Source organism: Sus scrofa, chromosome 5 (assembly GCF_054392235.1).
Source record: "Sus scrofa isolate SSC_HxYL_T2T_F1_AM1 chromosome 5, Sscrofa_HxYL_maternal_Yorkshire_Landrace_v2.0, whole genome shotgun sequence".
Lineage (NCBI taxonomy): Eukaryota > Metazoa > Chordata > Mammalia > Artiodactyla > Suidae > Sus > Sus scrofa.
Window position 1 is genome coordinate 91,347,359 of NC_139387.1, and position 18,210 is coordinate 91,365,568.

At 41.0% G+C, this 18,210-nt stretch overlaps 1 protein-coding gene across 50 annotated transcripts in view; it reads left to right on the forward strand.

The window, feature by feature from the left end:
• The first annotated feature begins 3,726 nt into the window (after nt 1-3,726).
• ANKS1B (ankyrin repeat and sterile alpha motif domain containing 1B) overlaps nt 3,727-18,210 on the forward strand; it is a 1,062,966-nt gene continuing 1,048,482 nt past the window's right edge. For all 50 annotated transcript variants that reach the window (XR_014804254.1, XR_014804264.1, XR_014804263.1 and 47 more), the window contains exon 1: nt 3,727-3,894. Coding sequence is in view for 20 of the 50 variants with exons in the window: in XM_021092999.2 (XP_020948658.2) it covers nt 3,761-3,894 (134 nt within the window). In the remaining 30 variants the exon portion in view is untranslated. The remainder of the gene's footprint in view (nt 3,895-18,210) is intronic.

Below are 18,210 nucleotides of genomic sequence, written 5' to 3' on the forward strand. Positions count from 1 at the left end.
TGTATAAAATATATACACAATAATATATAACAATATATATTATATACACACGATGATATATAGAATACATATTATATTATACATATATATACATAATATGTTGTATATAAAAAACCAATAAAATGAGAAAAAGACTCTAGTATTGTTTCTAGTACATAATATGCATTTATTATTATTTTAAAATTTTATTTAATTTTTTTTCTTTTAGGGCCACACCTGTGGAAGTTCCTGGGCTAGGGGTCAAACTGGAGCTGCAGCCGCCAGCCTACACCACAGCCACAGGAGTGCAAAGGAGAAAGCAAAGATAGATTTTGATGAAAGAAAAAGGTTCAGTTAGAAAACCTGGAGAATAAATACATTTTAATTTTTGTTACTAAAAATAGAATAGGGACCTCCAGTTGTGGCTGAGTGGGTTACAGACACTGCCTTGTCTCTGTGAGGATGGGGGTTCGAACCCTGGCCTCATTCAGTGGGTTAAGGATCCAGCGTTGCTGTGGCTGTGGTGTAGCCATCAGCTGCAGCTCCAGTTCAGCTCCTAGCCTGGGAACTTTGATATGCTGCAGATGTGGCCATTAAAAAAAAAAATTGATTTCAAATCCATTCCCATACTTGACTTCTAGCTTCCATTATGCATATAACTTCATGGACTAAGTCCATATTTCATCATAGGCATACAAAATAAGGCCAGTGGAGACCATCAGACATAACTTCATTTAACATATGTGCCAACTGAGATCTAGCCTATCTAATTGGTTCTCAAGATTTTCTGGCTCTTTCCACTAACACAGATGTAAAATATTTTGACGAAATCTGGATGTTTTAAAAAAAATCTGTAGTTTTTTTTTGTTGTTGTTGTTGGCCTCTTCAGATTTTTGGAAGAATGTTTTAACTTTTACTTTGCATGTTAGTTCCCATGAAGTCAAGCTTTGTCCTCTTCAACAAGAATCTATGATGTAACTACAAAGAGTTTGGAGTTGAGAGCTGGCTCTGAGTGTCATACACCGCTAGAGTACCTGGAACTGTGTAACTGATTCTTGGAATGAATCATTACTAATGGTTTTCCCCATTGGGGGCTGACCATCCTGATCACTAACTCAGCCATGATTAAATGTTACTTGTGGGTTTTGTTAGCTCTGACCAACTCAATACTTACAGTATATTTTAGGAAAGATGTGTTTTTTGTCTGGTTGGTTTTTTTGTTTGTATGTTTGTTTTTGCTTTTTGGGGATGCACCTTCTGGCATATGGAGGTTCCCAGGCTAGGGGTCAAATTGGAGCTACAGCTGCTGGCCTATGCCACAGCCACAGCAACTCGGGATCCAAGCCATGTCTGCAACCTACACCACAGCTCATGGCAATGTCAGATCCTGGACTCACTGACCGAGGCCAGGGATTGAACCTACAACCTCATGGTTATTAGTTGGATTTGTTTCTGTTGCACCGCAACGGGAACTCCATAGGAAAGATGTGTTTTTTGCTTAGGTGGTACATTAGGAAACTGGAAGAAGGATTTCTGTGTGTCATTTTCAAAATAAATTTAATGGTTCCTTATCACTTGTTTCTTTAATCGGTCTGCTAGTCCCATTATGTCAGGAATCATATGATCATATATAATATCATCGTATTAAGACAGGTTCAAAAACAAAAAAACAAAAAACCACTAGCTCAAAATCTACTTCCTGCAGGAAACCTCCCATAAGTAACCATAATGTACCTAATACTCTGAACCATTCAAATAAAACATCATACTTAATTTCATAAAAAATTAAAAAAATATATTTTGTTGTTGCTTGTCTCTGAATGTCTTTCAACTTTTCTCTAGTTATTTAATAAATATTTCTGCTTATAGCAGGCAGTCCGGGACTTGAGTCTTGGCTCACTTTCTAGCTCCGTCATTTGCTCCAGTTTTCTCCTGTGTAAAATGAGGATAGAAATGGTACCCATCTCATGGGATTGTTATGGGTTGAGATAACGGATGGAAAGCACTTAGCACAGTACCTGGCACCTAGTAACTGCTCATCCAATGTCTGTGATAATTAGTGTCTGTCCATTTTATTTTTTCATGGGGGCAGGTATATTGGGAGGAGCATGGGCTAGTGAGTGAGTCAGTTCTCTGGTCCAGTTCTGTCAGCCACTTCCTGGGTGCAGAGTCTTGAGAAATTTAATGAATCCTTTGACCCGCTATTTCCTGAGTATCAAAACGGATAAACGGTAGTAATATCCAGTCATTGAGTTGTTGTGAAGCAAGTGCCTATTTTGGCCCTTCTGTCCCAACTGATCATCAACAAGTTAACATTTCGGAAGTCTGTTCCAAGGGCAAGGCAAAGCACAGGGTGTCACAGGAAGTTTCAAAAGAAAATAAATGCGTGTTCTCCACCAGGGGCAAGGAGAGCATCTAACAAAATCAAGCCAACCATGCACAATGAGTGGCTGATGAATATGCAAATTAAAGTGGGTCTCTAATCCATGCTCCTTTATATTTTTTCCCAGTGTGAATGTGGGGGAATTTTCAATGAGAGCCCTTTTCCTGATATTTTCCCAAGTCAGCAGATCCTCCAAGCCCGACTGGAATATGGGGCTGAAAAACGGGAACAGTCACACACCGTTCGGTGGCCAGGGCCCTGGAAACTAGGCTCAAACAGACCTCTGCTACTTGGGCAAGGACAGGTTTTAGGAGACTCTGGGAGGTGAGCGGAAGGGCGACGCGCCGGTCCGGCCGCCTGGACACCCCCAGAACCGGCGGCAGGTCCCTTCCCAGCATCGTCAGCCTCCCACCCCGGTCATGGAGGCTTTGCCTCACGCGTCGTGACTGACCCGAGGCGTGGCGCTGGCGCCGGCCCGGCTGAGGAGGAGTCGTCGCGGCCGCGAGAACGCCAGTCCTCACACGGTTAAACCTCTCCCAAGGAGACTGGAGGAGGGAGGGTCCCCGCCCACGACACCGAGGAGCCTCTCGTCCCGGCGCCCCGCCCCCACCGCCTCCCCCCACCGCGCTCAGCCCGGGACCGACCCGCGGGCCGCACCTGCCCGCGCGCACACGCCCCCCGCGTGCCGGCCGCCCCGCGCGCCAGGCCTCCGAGCCCCCGCCGCCGGCGGACCCGGGCGCCCGCCCGCGCTGCCCCGGCCCCGCGCCGCCTCCGCCACCGCCGCCCTCGGCACGCGCCCGCCGCGGCTCGTCCGCACCGCCCGGCCTCGGCGCGGGCCGCGGCCGCCGGAGCCGCAGTCGCCGCGCTCCTCGCCGCCGCGGGCCGCGGACGCCGCCGTCTTCGCCGCCGAGCTGGCCGGGCGCGAAAACTGAGGAGAGCCCCGGCCAGGGCGCGAGGGCCCGCGGGCCGCCGCTGGCGTTCGCGGCGCTCGTGCTCAGGCGAGGACGGTCCCCGCCGCCGCCGCCGCCTCCTCCGACCGCTTAGTCCTCAGCATCCTCCTCCCGCTCCTCAAAAGCAGCCCGGCCCCCACCCGCTCACGCCCCACCCGCGGGCACGAGGCCTCGGGAATTCAGGGGAGTGGCTGTGGGGGCGCGTCGCGGCTCCCCGCTCGGGCAGCCCCTCTTCCAAGACATGGTCTGATCCTCGTTGTAAAAGCTGCGCCCCGAAGAGGAGCGGAGAGTGGTCCCGGCTGGGGGCTGCAGGGATCTCCGGGTGCTGAAGCTCTCGCATTATTTTAGGGTGGGGCGGGGAGGGCCCTGGATTTGGGGGGGAGTGGGGGTGGGCGGGGAGAAGGACCCGAAGGGGGAAAGGACTCTGTGAGGGAGTCGGTGAGAGACTATGGGGAAGGACCAGGAGCTGTTGGAAGCTGCTCGCACTGGAAATGTGGCTCTGGTGGAGAAACTCCTGTCTGGCAGGAAAGGAGGGATCCTGGGCGGTGGATCCGGACCCCTGCCCCTGTCTAATCTGCTAAGGTAAGGACCGAACCGGCTCCGGGTTTGCACACCTCGTTATGCATTGTGATGGATACGTCCTCCTCCTCATGGTTATTGCACCTGGTGGCTGCCAGCGATTCATTCTTAAATTAGGGAGGAAAACAGAATGTGTGTGTGGAGAGGCATGAACCTCCCAGTCAGATTGATGCCTTAGATTCTTTGAGTAATTTTAAAATAGCCTTCCATCAATGCGTCAGTAGCTACTTTTCTCCGAGCTGTGGTGCAGAACTTGTACATGTACTAGTGTGGCTGGAAGAATTTCTGCGTTTCGCCTGCTTTCCATCAATGTTTGTTACATATTTTCAGCTTTGAACCCAGCCTTTGTAAAAAAAAAAATCTATTTCAATGAAATTGGCAGAGAAACTATTGCGTGCGTGCAATTATTCTGCAAAAGCCACAGCCTTTGGTTGCTTCGACCCTTTTCTTGCAGAAGGCATTTGCTGTGCTGTGAGTTATGCTCCCACAAAATGAAGAAAGTGAGCCTTCTGATGAGGTGTCATCAGTACAGGGTGTGTGTAAAACTTGATGAGGCAGGCTAGGTGAGCCCAGCAGTACTTTCAGTTACCTGGACGTAGCTGAGTGAAACTTGCTTACTGTATCTCAGGATGAAGGAATGCCAGGTGTGAATTGGGATAGTGTATATGGGATGTAGGAGAGGCCTTTTCACGTGAAAATGTTCCAGGTGAGACTGATATTGCTTGGAGAATCTTTCTAAGACGACATGAAAAAAAAAGGGTCGAGGTCTTTATTCAGTAGGAAGTACCTTAGACATAGCGGGGTTGATTTGCCTATTTGAAAAAAGCGATTAACTTAAAAGTTGAATTGATGGGCAAATGAATCAATTGTGAAGGAGGAAGCCTGAAGAATATGCGCTAGATACAATTCAAGGAGAACTCTTTAGTTTCTAAGCTCTTGGCTCTTCAGTTTACTCTGGATGTTTTTGGAGGCAACCGTCATCATTCATATGGTCACCCTAAAACATCTCAGTAGACAACCCAGCTGTACTGGTAAAAATTTTTTTAAGTTCAGGTGGTTTTCTTGGTGTTTAAAAGCTGTTCCTTGCTGCTCTTGACAAGTGCCTAATACAAACTCTTGGGTGATGATATTGTGTCCTTTCCCCAAGTTTTCCTATGTTGTGGTGGTCAGATAGTGCAGTTATTTACAGTCCTGGCTAAAAGGGTAATTGAAAACATTCGTATTGCAGTGAAATGAATTTAGTTGGAAAATTGCTGATGGGATTTTAAAAAGCTCCACATGTGATCATCTGTACTTGTTGACAGTGACATTTTGTTGGAATGGCAGTTCGCTTCACCACGATGAATATTTATGGAACATTTTTCCAGTAGGTCTTAGAAGTGATGACTAGTGTGTACTCCCTTGTTAAATAATTTTCACTTTCAATCACAAGCGCAATATGTGTATATTTCAGATTATAGCTCTAGTAATAGCCCTTAGTCACAGTTAATTTATACAAAAGCAATTTATTTGGGTACAGTTTTTGTTTTTTATGGCTGCACAAGTGGCATGTGGAAGTTCCCGGACCAGGGATTGAATCTAAGCCACAGCTGCGACCTATGCCACAGCTGTGGCAATGCCCGATCCTTTAACTTACTGTGCCAGGCTGGTGGTTGAACCTCCGCAGAGACCTAAGCTACTGTAGTCAGATTCTTAACCCACTGTCCCACACTGGGAACTTCTATTTGGGCACAATTTTAAATTACAGGTAAATAAATATGTTTGCCAGTGGATCATATCAGTTATAAAAATAATTATGGCAAGAAATGTATATCCTGAAAAAGGTTTCTAAAAATAATCAGTTCCTTTGGAAAAACACTAAAGAATTCTTTGAGAGCAGTGAGAACTTCATTTAATTTCACTGAGATAAGTGGTGTTTTAAAAAGCCTGTCTTTGTGATAGAACTTAAAGGTAAAAAAATTTTAAATATCTTCTCAATTGTGCCATTTTAAAAAAAGAATAGATGTTAAATTTTAGGAATAGAGTAACAATTATTTCATGTTAGTAAACATTCAATTCAAAAAGTCAAAATTTTGATCCACAGTGTACTTCTCGAATGGTTTTCTCTTTTGCTGGTTTTGTCAGAGGTAGCACTAGCAGCTCTACAGCGAGAATCCACATAGAAAACAAAACAAACAAAAGCCTACAAAACCTGTGTTCGCTAGAGTAGTTTGAACCAAGTTATAAAAAACCCAGATCAAAACTGATAATCTTTAAATCTCCATTTGTCTGTCTCCTACTGGATAAACAACTAAAACAGTGCCTTTGAAGAAAATGAGAATTGAAATTGTATTCTTTGGGTACTCCTTTGCGTAAAACGAAATTCCTCAGAAGGCATATTTTTAGTTGTCACTTTATTTTACAAATGATTGTCATCCAAAGTTTATTTACAAGGTAACAGAAAATGTGGCCCCCTTTCCTTCATACGTAATGACACTTTGAAATTTTAAAATATTTTGGAGTGAATTGTAGAACAGGTTTGGTCCTCCCCTGCCCTACATTATTACTTGTGTTGTGTAATAATAAGGTCAGATCCTGTGCTGAATGTGTCTGTCATCTCATTCAGTTCTTATATCAGTCTTAAGAGGTTGGTCCTCATTTCTCAGATGAAGGACTACAGAGGTAGGAAGATTAAGAACTTGCCCAAGGTCATACAGTTGGTAATGGCAAAGATTCGAAGTCAGTGATTCAGATTTGCTTTGCTGCATTTTAAGTCTTATTCACTGAATATGTTTTATTTGCTAGTTTAAGGTGCATGGTCAATTTTTTTTTTTCTTTTTATGGTTGTACTTTCAGCATATGGACATTGTTGGGTCAGGGGTTGAATTGGATCTGCAGCTGTGGCCTACGCCGCAGCCATGGCAGCACTGGATCCAAGCCGCATCTGTGGATTCCTTAATTTTTGGGGGGTCATTTTAGGGCTGCCTCTATATTTTTTTGGGGGGCTTACCCACGGCATATGGAGGTTCCCACGCTAGGGGTCGAATCGGAGCTGTAGTGGCTGGCCTACACCACAGCCACAGCAACACCAGATCCCAGCCATATCTGTGATCTATACCACAGCTTAAGGGAACAGTGGATCCTTAACCCACTGAGCAAGAACAGGGATCAAAGTTGTGTCCTCGTAATTACTAGCAGATTCGTTTCAGCCGAGCCACAACGGGAACTCTGAAACGCTGGATTCTTAAGCCACTGAAGAGGGCCAGGGATTGAATCCACATCTTCAGAGACAACATCAGATGCTTAACCCATCGAGCCACAACAGGAACTCTGGTACATGGCCAATATAGATAGTTTAGTCTGAACACTTTTTTTCCTATGAATAATTAAAAATCCTTAAATTTTTTTATAATTAAAATCTCATAACTGCCCTTTGAGGGATCAGTAAATTAAAACTTCTGAAGATGCTTCTGGTTACATATTACGTACTAAGTGAGCAGCAGCTGTATGATGGAGATTCAGCTATGTTTGGGTAACTGCAATTTTTAGCAAAAGTAAGAACGACCTTGAATAAATATAAATATCTTTCTAAGCCTCACTGTGCTCTTCTATGAAGTGGGAATAGTTACAATACCTATCATATGGGGTTGTTGTAAAGATTAAATGAGATATAAAGAAATGAAAGCAAAGCACCTTAGCACACTGGTGTTTGTCATTGTGCTGTTATTTCTCATGCCTCTCTAAAGCACTTGACTCTGTTTCTTAAGGCCTTAATTACTAAGAGTTTGGCTTTTTATTGTACTAGGAGTAAATTTCAATAGTAAATTTTCCATTAGAATCACTGAATCTTAAGAGTTTCTGATGGCTCAGTGGGTTAAGGATCTGGCACTGTCATTGTTGTGGCTCTGATCACTGCTGTGGCATGGGTTCAGTCCTTGGCCTAGGAACTTCTACATGCTGGGGGTACAGCCAAAAACAAACAAACAAAAAATCAGAGAATCTTTAAATAGAAAGGGGCTTTTAAATCCAATTCTTACCTAGATGGTTTACCTTTTTTTTGGCCGCACCCATGTCATGTGGAAGTTCCTGGGCCAGGATCAAACCTGCACCATATCAGTGATTTGAGCCACTGCAGTGACAGCGTTGGTCCTTAACCAGCTGTACCACAGGGAAACTCCAAGGATTTACCTTTGACATTGTTTACCAGTTAGTTATTTCAGTCTCGTTAAGCCCCATTTCATTTTTTGACATCTCAAATTATTAAAATCATCTTTTATTGAGCTGAAATCCACCTCCCTGTAATTTCCAGTAGTTAGTACTGGCTTGGCTTTATGTGTCAATATAAAGTAATTGAGCTCATCAGCCAGGGAAGTTCTTCAGCTAATGTTTAGCTATATTGTTTTCTTATAAATCTTCTGAGATCTTTTTTTTCAAGATTTAATCAACCTGTTGCCATGTGGCGATAGAGCATAAGTTTTAAGAACTTATAAAAAAAAAGGATACTCTGAAATTATTACCTCATTATTGATCTAATACCTACCTTGGTACAAGTAGAGATTTTCTGAGCTCTACAATACCTTTGGCTCACATGGAGCAGATAATCAGTTAAAATTTCCAGATTTTTTTTTTTTCAGTGACCATGGTTCCCCTAGATCTTTTTGACACTTGAGTCTGCCTTCCAGCATATTAACTTCTCTCCTCTGCATCATCTGTAGATTTAATAATTAGGTTTTCTATAACTGGAATTCAACACACCATGTTATATCCCTGAAGAACCTCTCTTCAGCTTAGTATAAATTTAAAAGTGGCGGTCTTTATGCATAGTCTTTCCATGAACATTGAAGCCACTTAATAGAACAATCAGCCAACTATTTCTCTCCAATGTATCCTCTTAAATATTATGAGGTATTTTATCCATTACCTTTTTAAATTCACACTGTGTTCTGTATATGGTACTCCTTTGATCTATGCCTTTAGTAGTAAGTCTAAAAATTCCACCCATATTAGGCTACATTGTTTATCTTATTTTTGGTAGTGATGATGTGTAATACTGAGGCAAATTCCTTCTACCCCCTTGCATCTAGTTCTTTTGAGTCTGGATACTTACACTCATTTAAAGCAGTTAAGGGTCTCTTAAGATCTCTGTCTGTTCAGTAATTTCCCCAGCATTATTTGTTTATCCTTTCTGGTTTGAAAAAGATTCTCACTAGGAAAGTTAAGAGCAAATTAGAAAAAGAATCAGATTCTTGATATTGTTAGATGTCTTAGGAAATTCTATTGTGGTCTCAAATCATCCACAATTTTACTTTTATTCTGTCAGGTTACATTAGCTGACCTAGCTGTGAATTTTATGCTTCCCTTTTTTTCTAAGTTAGCTGAAAAGGACATTGGCCTTTTCCAGGACAAGTATATACTTCTCTTTTGTGTTTGTTTTCAGTTATAGCCTTTTTTTTTTTTTTTTTTTTTTTTTTAGGGCTGCACCTGCTGCATTTGGAAGTTCCCAGGCTAGGGGTCTAATGGGAGCTGTAGCCGTGGGCCTACACCACAGCCACAGCAGAGCGGGATCCAATCTGTGTCTGTGATCTATGCCACGCTTACGGCAATGCCAGATCCCCAACCCACTGAGTGAGGCCAGGGGTCAAACCTGCACCCTCATGGGTACTAGTTGGATTTGTTTCTGCTGTGCCACAGCGGGAACTCAGTTATAGCCCTCTTTCATCCTTAAGAAATCTGAGCTCATCAGAGCTCATTTGCCTCCCTTCCTTCCTTCATACTGTATATGAAATTTCATTTTATTTAATGTATTTCATGACACCTGCAGAACCTTTTAAAATCTTTTCCGTTGTCACAACTACTTTTTAAACACAAATAATTCCCATTTAAACTGTATTAAATTATTTCTTTTTTAGTGAGTCTAGATTAAGAATTATTTGTATATTTTTGGGGGGGAGTTTTTTGTCTTTTCAAGGCTGCAGGAGGTTCCCAGGCTAGGGGTGTAATCAGAACTGTAGCTGCTGGCCTACACCACAGCCACAGCAACGCTGGATCCTTAACCCACCGAGTGAGGCCATGGATCGAATGCACAACCTCATGGTTCCTAGCGGATTCATTTCCACTGTGCCACAACAGGATCTCCAATTATTTATATTTTGATAAAGAAGAAAAAAGTTTATTAAATGCCTTAAATTTACTTGATTTTCTTAATGCTTCAAAGAGTTAAGTATTATGTAAAGTGTATTTAGTCAATTCTTGATGAGCAAGAAGAATCTAGTTCTCAAGTCCTCCATGCAAAAGAAGTAGATCAGTAAGAACTGAGGGAAAAATAACCTGTCACCAAAAACATATAAACCAGAGTGCTTATAAATTTTTAAGATTCAGGATTCAGTTCCTGAAGTTTTCGGTGATGGATACAAGGAGATAAGAGGCAACTTGAAAGTACTGTAATTTTTGCAACTATTTGGGCAATTGTGGTTATTGGGACTCAGATATAATATCCACTTCCACGGAAACTATTGGTTAAATGGAATAAATCACAAATAGAGCAGCTAAACTGCATAAAAATGTTATATCTATAAAAATAGTCAAGTTGCAAGTGGGTTATCTATTTTAGATAGTAATGATGTTTGAAGCGGTGATTGCACCATTATGCTCAGGGAGCTGTGTCTGCCAGAGTGAACAGTGCCAGCTGCATGATGGGGAGTGAGGAGAGAGTAGAGGGAATTTTGCTATTGACCTCTTTCTCAACTGAAGGGTTTTCAGCTCCCTCTTCAAGACTGTGAGGCCGATGTGCAGCAGGGAATTAGGACAACCAGTTGGTGACTACTCAACCTGTCCATTTTTACGTCGCTCACTTCTTATTGCTTTTCAGCGATTTCTTGCTGTTGAAAAAGGGTGAAGTAGGTCTTCACTGACATTAATGCCTACTGACCTTAGCAATTTAACATCTCAGGTGACTGTTTGATTAGTTCAGCTGCATACTAAAATAATTTACTTCACTATGCATTTAAGGTAATTTTGGAAAATTCTTTCAAAGAGCCTGAGCATTTAACTAGAAATGGAAGCTGACTATAATTCAGATCATGAGTTAGAAAAGATTAATTTCAACCTACAGAACCTGAAGCTATTTAACATTTAATGCATTTTAGTGTGTCTTTGGTTTCCATTTTGAACATATTGCAGCATAGTTTTAATTAAAATACTCTGAGTTTTGGTTAGTCATTATATGTTGATATGAGAGATTTTATATTTGAAAATGCAGGAATTTACACAGAAGACTGATCTGTGTTCCAGTTCTTTCTCTTCTATGTGATGACATGATTGTGTAAACCGTATGGCGGCAGAGGCACAATGCCAGTTGACAACTCATTGCATTTTCTTGTGTAACACAAATCTAAGAACTCTTCTTTGAGTCCACTTTTCCTCTTTTATGTCGGTAGGACAGCACGTGAATTCTGTATTTTGTGTTAAACCTGGGTGAGGCTGAAATTGTGTGATTTTTGAGAGGGGAGTCAAAATATATGGTCAAAGGATAAATTTTGTTTTCCTCATTTTCTTCTGTTGTCTGCAAAGAGTGTCGTTCATCTCTGAAAGTGTTTCTTAGAGACAGTGCTGTATTGTTTAACAGTATGTCTTCATGAATCCGTTTGTAAAACAAATTTTGATTCAGTTGTGCTACGGAGTTATTTGGGTTCTATTGTGTTGTGAGAACAGCTTTATTTAAAGTGGTTAATTACTTCTAGTTAAGTGAGTGAAACAGTTGGCCTAAACTTATCACCATTTTTTGATCAAATCTTGACTGATGGTTGTGGGCATAACAGCCAGCCTAATTTCTTGGTGCCTGCTTGATATTTTTGTTCTCCACACCATATTTCCTCTAACCCTTTCTTACTCTAGAAAGTAAACCTCTTCTCCTGCTTTTAGTTTTTGTGCCAACTGTCCCTCTCCAAGGGTAGCAGATTTTGTGTGAGGAGTAGACCTGGGATGGGTTGTGTATAGTGAGAAGTAGGTTAGGAAGAACAAAAACTGAACCTTCAAATTTGAGTTTGCAGAGTTTGCTTTCATCATCTCTAGTTTCCTGCATACCTCAATGTTAATTTCTCCTCTTACCTCAGGGGCTCAGTGCCCTGGTGCCTCTCCTAACCTTACCCCTGCCAACAACTGTTTGTGGGTGCTGACAATTTATACTAAAATATGATTGACTGGTAAAGGCTTTTAGGAGGAGGAAGGTGTTTTAGTCTTTTCATTTAAAGAAGAAACAAAACTTTAGGAGAAAATGCTAAAGCTATGGAACTCTAGTGGTAGAGCTGGTGGAATGTGTTGGATAAAGGTGGTCATTTATCCTTTCTTCCTACAAGGCTAATGCTATAGAAGGGGAAAGGGATTTGGAAACAAGAGAACTAGGATGTCATAGGGCTGGTGATGGAAAAGACTTTCCTTTTTGCTACTTAATTAGTCCCTAGAACTTTTTATTGGGTATCTGTTATGTGCTCATCTTAGATATCAGTATATGATATATTGTTTGCCAAAGTTATTCCTTAGATGTATTTATTTATTATGACAGAAGTTATTTCTTAGACGTATATACTTATTATGGCAAGGATATGAAATAGAATTATCTAAGAGTTTTTTTTTTTTTTTTTTTTTTTTTGTCTTTTGTCTCTTTTAGGGATGATGGAGGTTCCCAGGCTAGGGGTCTAATCGGAGCTGTTGTTGCCAGGCTATGCCAGAGCCACAGCAATGCCAGGTCCAAGCCGTGTCTTCAGCCTACAATCACAGCTCAAGCAAGGTTGGATCCTTTTACTGAGCGAGGCCAGGGATCGAGCCTGAAACCTCATGGTTGACTCAGTATCTAGGTTATTTCATAAACCTGTATTTCACTACAGGGGAGGCATTTGAAGTTCTGACCCCTGGATTCCAATTAACATTCTTTTTTTTATTTTTATTTTTGGCTTTTGTCTTTTTAGGGCCTCACCCTGGGCATATGGTGGTTCCTGGGCTAGGGGTCAAATCAGAGCTGTTGCTGCCCGGTACAGCCACAGCCACAGCAACGCCAGATCCAAACTGCGTCTGTGACCTACACCACAGCTCATGGCAAAGCCAGATCCTTAACACATTGAGCAAGGCCAGAGATCGAACCCGCAACTGCAAGGTCCCTCGTGGGATTCTTTTCCACTGCGCCACCACGGGAACTCCCCAGTTAACATTCTTTTTCACGTTAAAGTTTTCTTTTCTTCTCCCCCAAATTACTATTTATCTATTTTGAATCATTGTTGCCTCTAGCTACTAATCTGCATTTGAAATATTTTATGTAGCCTTTAAATATGCTAAATATAGTATCTTGTGTTTGGAATAAACTAAAAAACTCCAGTATTTACTTAGAGAATTATCCATGTTTTGTATAGATATTTATGCTAGTATGGAAACATGGGAGTGAGACGGGAGTGTGTTTGAGGGGAGCAGCAGGAATTATGCAGAGCGATCTTTGGTGTGGTAAAGGCCAGTGGTGGGTGGGGTAGCTCAGAACAGAGTTGCTTCCTGTTATCTTGCTTTGACTAGTGACCAGAGTGGTTTGTTGTTGAAGTTTCCTAGAAAATTTAGAGACATAATGGAGAAGGTAGAGAAATACAAACAAGTATTTGCAGAACAATGCAGCAGTATTTAACAAGTTAAAATACAATGTGACATGTGCTGTAAATTCCAAACAATGCTATAGGAATGTCAGGAGCAAGAAGGAGACACCTTTGATCTATGTGGAGAAGTGGTCATGGGAAACTTCAGTGACGAGGTGATTCTTGAATCTTGTTGAATGAGTAGGAAGTAGCCTGAAAATCTGAGGGAAGGGCATTTCAGGCAGAAGGAACAGTATAATATTTGGTAAAAATGTAGACTATGTATACTTGAGGCTTTCTAAGTAGTTTGGTATAGAGCATGGATAAGAGGTAAATCGAGATTGAAGGATTCCTATGCTGCTTTAGGAGTTTGAATTTTAATCTGAAGATCATGGAGAGCCATTGACTTCTTTCTTTTCTTTTTTCTTTTTATGGCTGCACCTGCAGCATATGGAGGTTCCCAGGCTAGGGGGTTGAATCAGGGCTGCAGTTGCCACCCTGGGCCACTGCAACCCTGGATTGGAGCTGCATCTTTGACCTACACCGCAGCTTGAGGCAATGCCAGATCCTTAACCCACTGAGCAAGGCCAGGGATTGAACCCACATCCTCATGAACACTGCCAGGTTCTTAACCTACTAAGCCACAATGGGAACTCCTCCATTGACTTTTTTTTTTTCAAATTTTGATGTATTTCTTATTCATTAATGATAATAGTGTGTCTGTGTTTCAAAAAATTGCGTAGAGAATGAAAATCAACCCACTCCTCTTGCTGAAACATCTTTTTTCCTGTGTATGTTTAATGTAGTTGTTAATGTAGCATATAGGTTGCATCCTGAATTTTTCACTTAATTACATATCAAACTTTTTCTGTGTTATTGCAAAGTCTTTGCGATCGTATTTTAAGTCACATAATAGTATTCCATTTAATGCAGAATTTTCATAGACTTCCGGAAGGATCACTTTTAGGTTTTTGTTTGTGAAAAACATGCATTTCTTGTTCCTATCTCAGATCTGCAAGGTCAGAAATATTTAATATAAGGCCTGGAAATATGCATTTTACAAGCTTCCCTAGGTAATTGTTATCAGTGAGAATCACTGATCTGGTGGTGTTATATACCATTACTTAAACATTTCATTAATACTAGATACTTAGATATTTTAAACTTTGTTATTACTATAACATTATAATGAACATTGTTATGTAAATCACCTTTTCCATGAAAGTGTACTCTTTTTTTTGGTGTGTCTTTTTTTTTTTTTTTTAGGTCTCACGCACCATAGGGAGGTTCCCAGGCTGGGGTCGAATTGGAGCTACAACTGGCAGCCACAGCAATGCCAGATCTGAGCTGCGTCTGCTACCTACACCACAGCTCACGGCAATGCCGGATCCTTAACCCACTAAACAAAGCCAGGGATCAAACCTGCAACCTTATGGTCCTAGTCAGATTCCTTTCCACTGTGCCACAATGGGAACTCCCATAAAAGTATATTTTTATTTATTTCTAGAAGTGGAATTGCTATCCTGAAAGGTATTTGTTATTAACCCCATATTTATATATGATGTAAAAGAGTAGGAAAATTGAGTAACTTGCTTAAAGTTGCAAAGCTAGAAAGTGACAGATTCAAGATTCAAATTCAGGTCTTTGTGATTCCAGATATCTTTCTCTTGTGCCATATTGCTTCCTTTTTTCTACAGGAACCAATGTCTGTCTTGGCTTAATTTATGGAAATACCAGTGTGCTTCCAGTATGTAAATAGAAAGTACATTTTCTACAAAATTACATAGTAACATATTTCAGTTCCTACATAGTTCTCAATTATTTTTGCTTGTGTTCATTGTATAGTTTCATATTATAGGCAGTATTTTGCTTTACATTTTTTTTTCTTTCTTTCTTTCTTTTTTTTTTTTTTTGCTTTTTAGGGTCACATCTGTGGCATATGGAAGTTCCCAGGCTAGGGGTTGAATCAGAGCTGCAGCTGCTGGCCTACACCACAGCCACAGCCACACAGGATCTAAGCTGCGTCTGTGACCTACACTGCAGCTCACAGCAATGCTGTATCCTTAACCCAATGAGCAAAGCCAGGGATTGAACTCATATTCTCATGGATACTAGTTGGGTTCATAACCCACTGAGCCACAACGGGGACTTCTAAATTTGTTTCTTGATGACACCTAAACCATAAAGTGAATTCAGTGTAACTTAAGTTAAAGATGTTTTAAAATATTTGTCAGTCATCGTTTTCACCTTAAACAGTGTGTGGAATTGTTTTATCCAAAATTTCTTAGGTGCTTGATATTATTTAACTTCTGTTCAATAGGTGGTTTAATAGTTTGTCCATCTTCAGATGGGTATGATTTATATCTCTTCATTTTCTTCCCTCTTACAAAAGGGAGTAAAATAGAGTGTTCACCATAGTCTTCATTTAATAAGGTTTATAATTTATCTTTTTCAAGTTGATAAATTTGAGCTCATAGTTTTTAGTTGAACTTGTTATTACCACAGGGACCTCATCAGATCTAGTGTTAGCTTGTGTAGAAAAACTGAAGAACCAGGCAGTTTGTTTTCGGACCTTCATCTCCCATCTTTTTGTGCATCACTGTCCCTTTTAAGAACCTTTTTCTTCCTTCCTTGGTTCCATTCTTTGGCTTCTTTTCCCTGGAACTCAGAACTCTCATTCAGTTTTATTCTGTAGCAACAAAAAGTTTCCTTTATTGCATTTTATTCATTCATGCCTTAGCGCTCCATTTTCAAAAACTGCAAATGGCATAGCAGAAAGAAGCAGCAAGATGTAATAGAAAAAGTCTAAATCTTGAGTTTGAATGAAAACTCTGTCATTGAATGGATTTTTGGTCCCAGGCAAGTTATTTCATTTCTTTGGGCTTCAGTCTCCTTATTTATAAATTGGGAATGATAATACCTGTCTTGTAGACTTGTAAGAATTAAAGATAATCTATATAAAATACCTAGCACAGTGTTTGTTACATAGGAAGACTCAAATGCATGTTTTTGTTATTATTATTATTACTAAGACATTAATGGTTGTATAAGGAATAATTGTATGGATTTCATGAGTATCTTTATTTGAATGGGAACTCTGGGATATTTGCATTTTAATAGGTGACTTCTTAGGGACATTGTCTCAGTCTAAATCTTTCATGGTATAGGTACCAAGACAGGCCATTGGATATGATGTATTTGTCCAGTCCTCTAATTCCAGAGATAGGGATTACTTTTTCCTGCTTACTGTTAGGAGTGGTACTAGTCACCAGAGATTTAGCAATTTTTTTTTCTTTTTATGGCTGCACCTGCATTGTATGAAAGTTCCCAGGCTAGGGACTGAATCAGAGCTACAGCTGCCAGCCTACACCACAGCCATAGCAACACTGGATCCGAGCCGTGTCTGCAACCTGCATCATAGTTCACGGCAATGCCGGATCCTTAACCTGCTGCACGAGGCCAGGGATCAAACCTGCGTCCTCATGGATCCTATTGGGATTTGTTAACCACTGAGCCATGAAGGGGACTCCAAGATTAAGCGATTTTTATTATCTTCTACATTCTTCACAAAGCTAATTTGAATAAAAAGAGATTGTTTTTTGTTGGAGTTTTATATGCTATGCCATGATCCATGTGGTTAATAGATTCCTAAAAAACCAATCATTAATATTTTCCTTACCTTTCTTTTTAAAGCATTATGTATTGACAGATATCCTGAGGGTGCGTTACATGTATTCAGCATGGTGATGGTGCTCTAGAGAATAGAAAACAGACTTCTCTCTAGGCACTTACAAAAACTGCACACTAACTAAGGATGTGAAAGCTCATAAATTCAACTTTTTCTTTGGATTATTTCAGTGAATTTCCACATGCCTTGGACATGGCAAAAGAAACAAAAAACAAAACCATGTGATTATCCTGTTCCTTATCAAACTTTATTTTATTCATTTATTTATTTACAGGCATACACCAGAGGTACTGCAGGTTCATTTCCAGATCACTACAATAAAACGGGTCACATGGATTTTTTTGGTTTCTCAGTGCATTTAAAAGTTATGTTTACGTTATACTATAGTTTGTTAAATATTTACTAAAAAAAACAAAGTACATACCTTCATTAAAAAATATTTGGGGAGTTCCCATGGTGGCGCAGTGGTTAACGAATCCGACTAGGAACCATGAGGTTGCGGGTTCGATCCCTGCCCTTGCTCAGTGGGTTAACGATCCGGCGTTGCCGTGAGCTGTGGTGTAGGTCTCAGACGTGGCTCGGATCCCGCGTTGCTGTGGCTCTGGCGTAGGCCGGTGGCTACAGCTTCGATTTGACCCCTAGCCTGGGAACCTCCATATGCCGCGAGAGCGGCCCAAGAAATGGCAAAAAGACAAAAAAAAAAAAAAAAAAAAAAATTTGGAGTTCCTGCTGTGGTGCAGTGGGTTAGGAACCTGTAGCAGCTCAGGGTGCTGCAGAGGCCCAGGTTTGATTCTCAATCCGGTGCAGTGGGTTAAAAGGATCTGGTGTTGCCGTAGCTGTGGCATAGGTTGCAGCTGTAGCTTGGATTCATTTCCTAGCCCTGGGAACTTCTATATGCCATGGATGTGGCCATAAAAAAACAAAAACAAAGACACAAAAAACTCCCCCCAAAACAAACTAAAAACCCAATTTATTGCTAAAGATGCTGAACATCATCTGAGCCTTCTGTGAGTTGTAACCTTTTGGCTGGTGGAGGATCTTGCT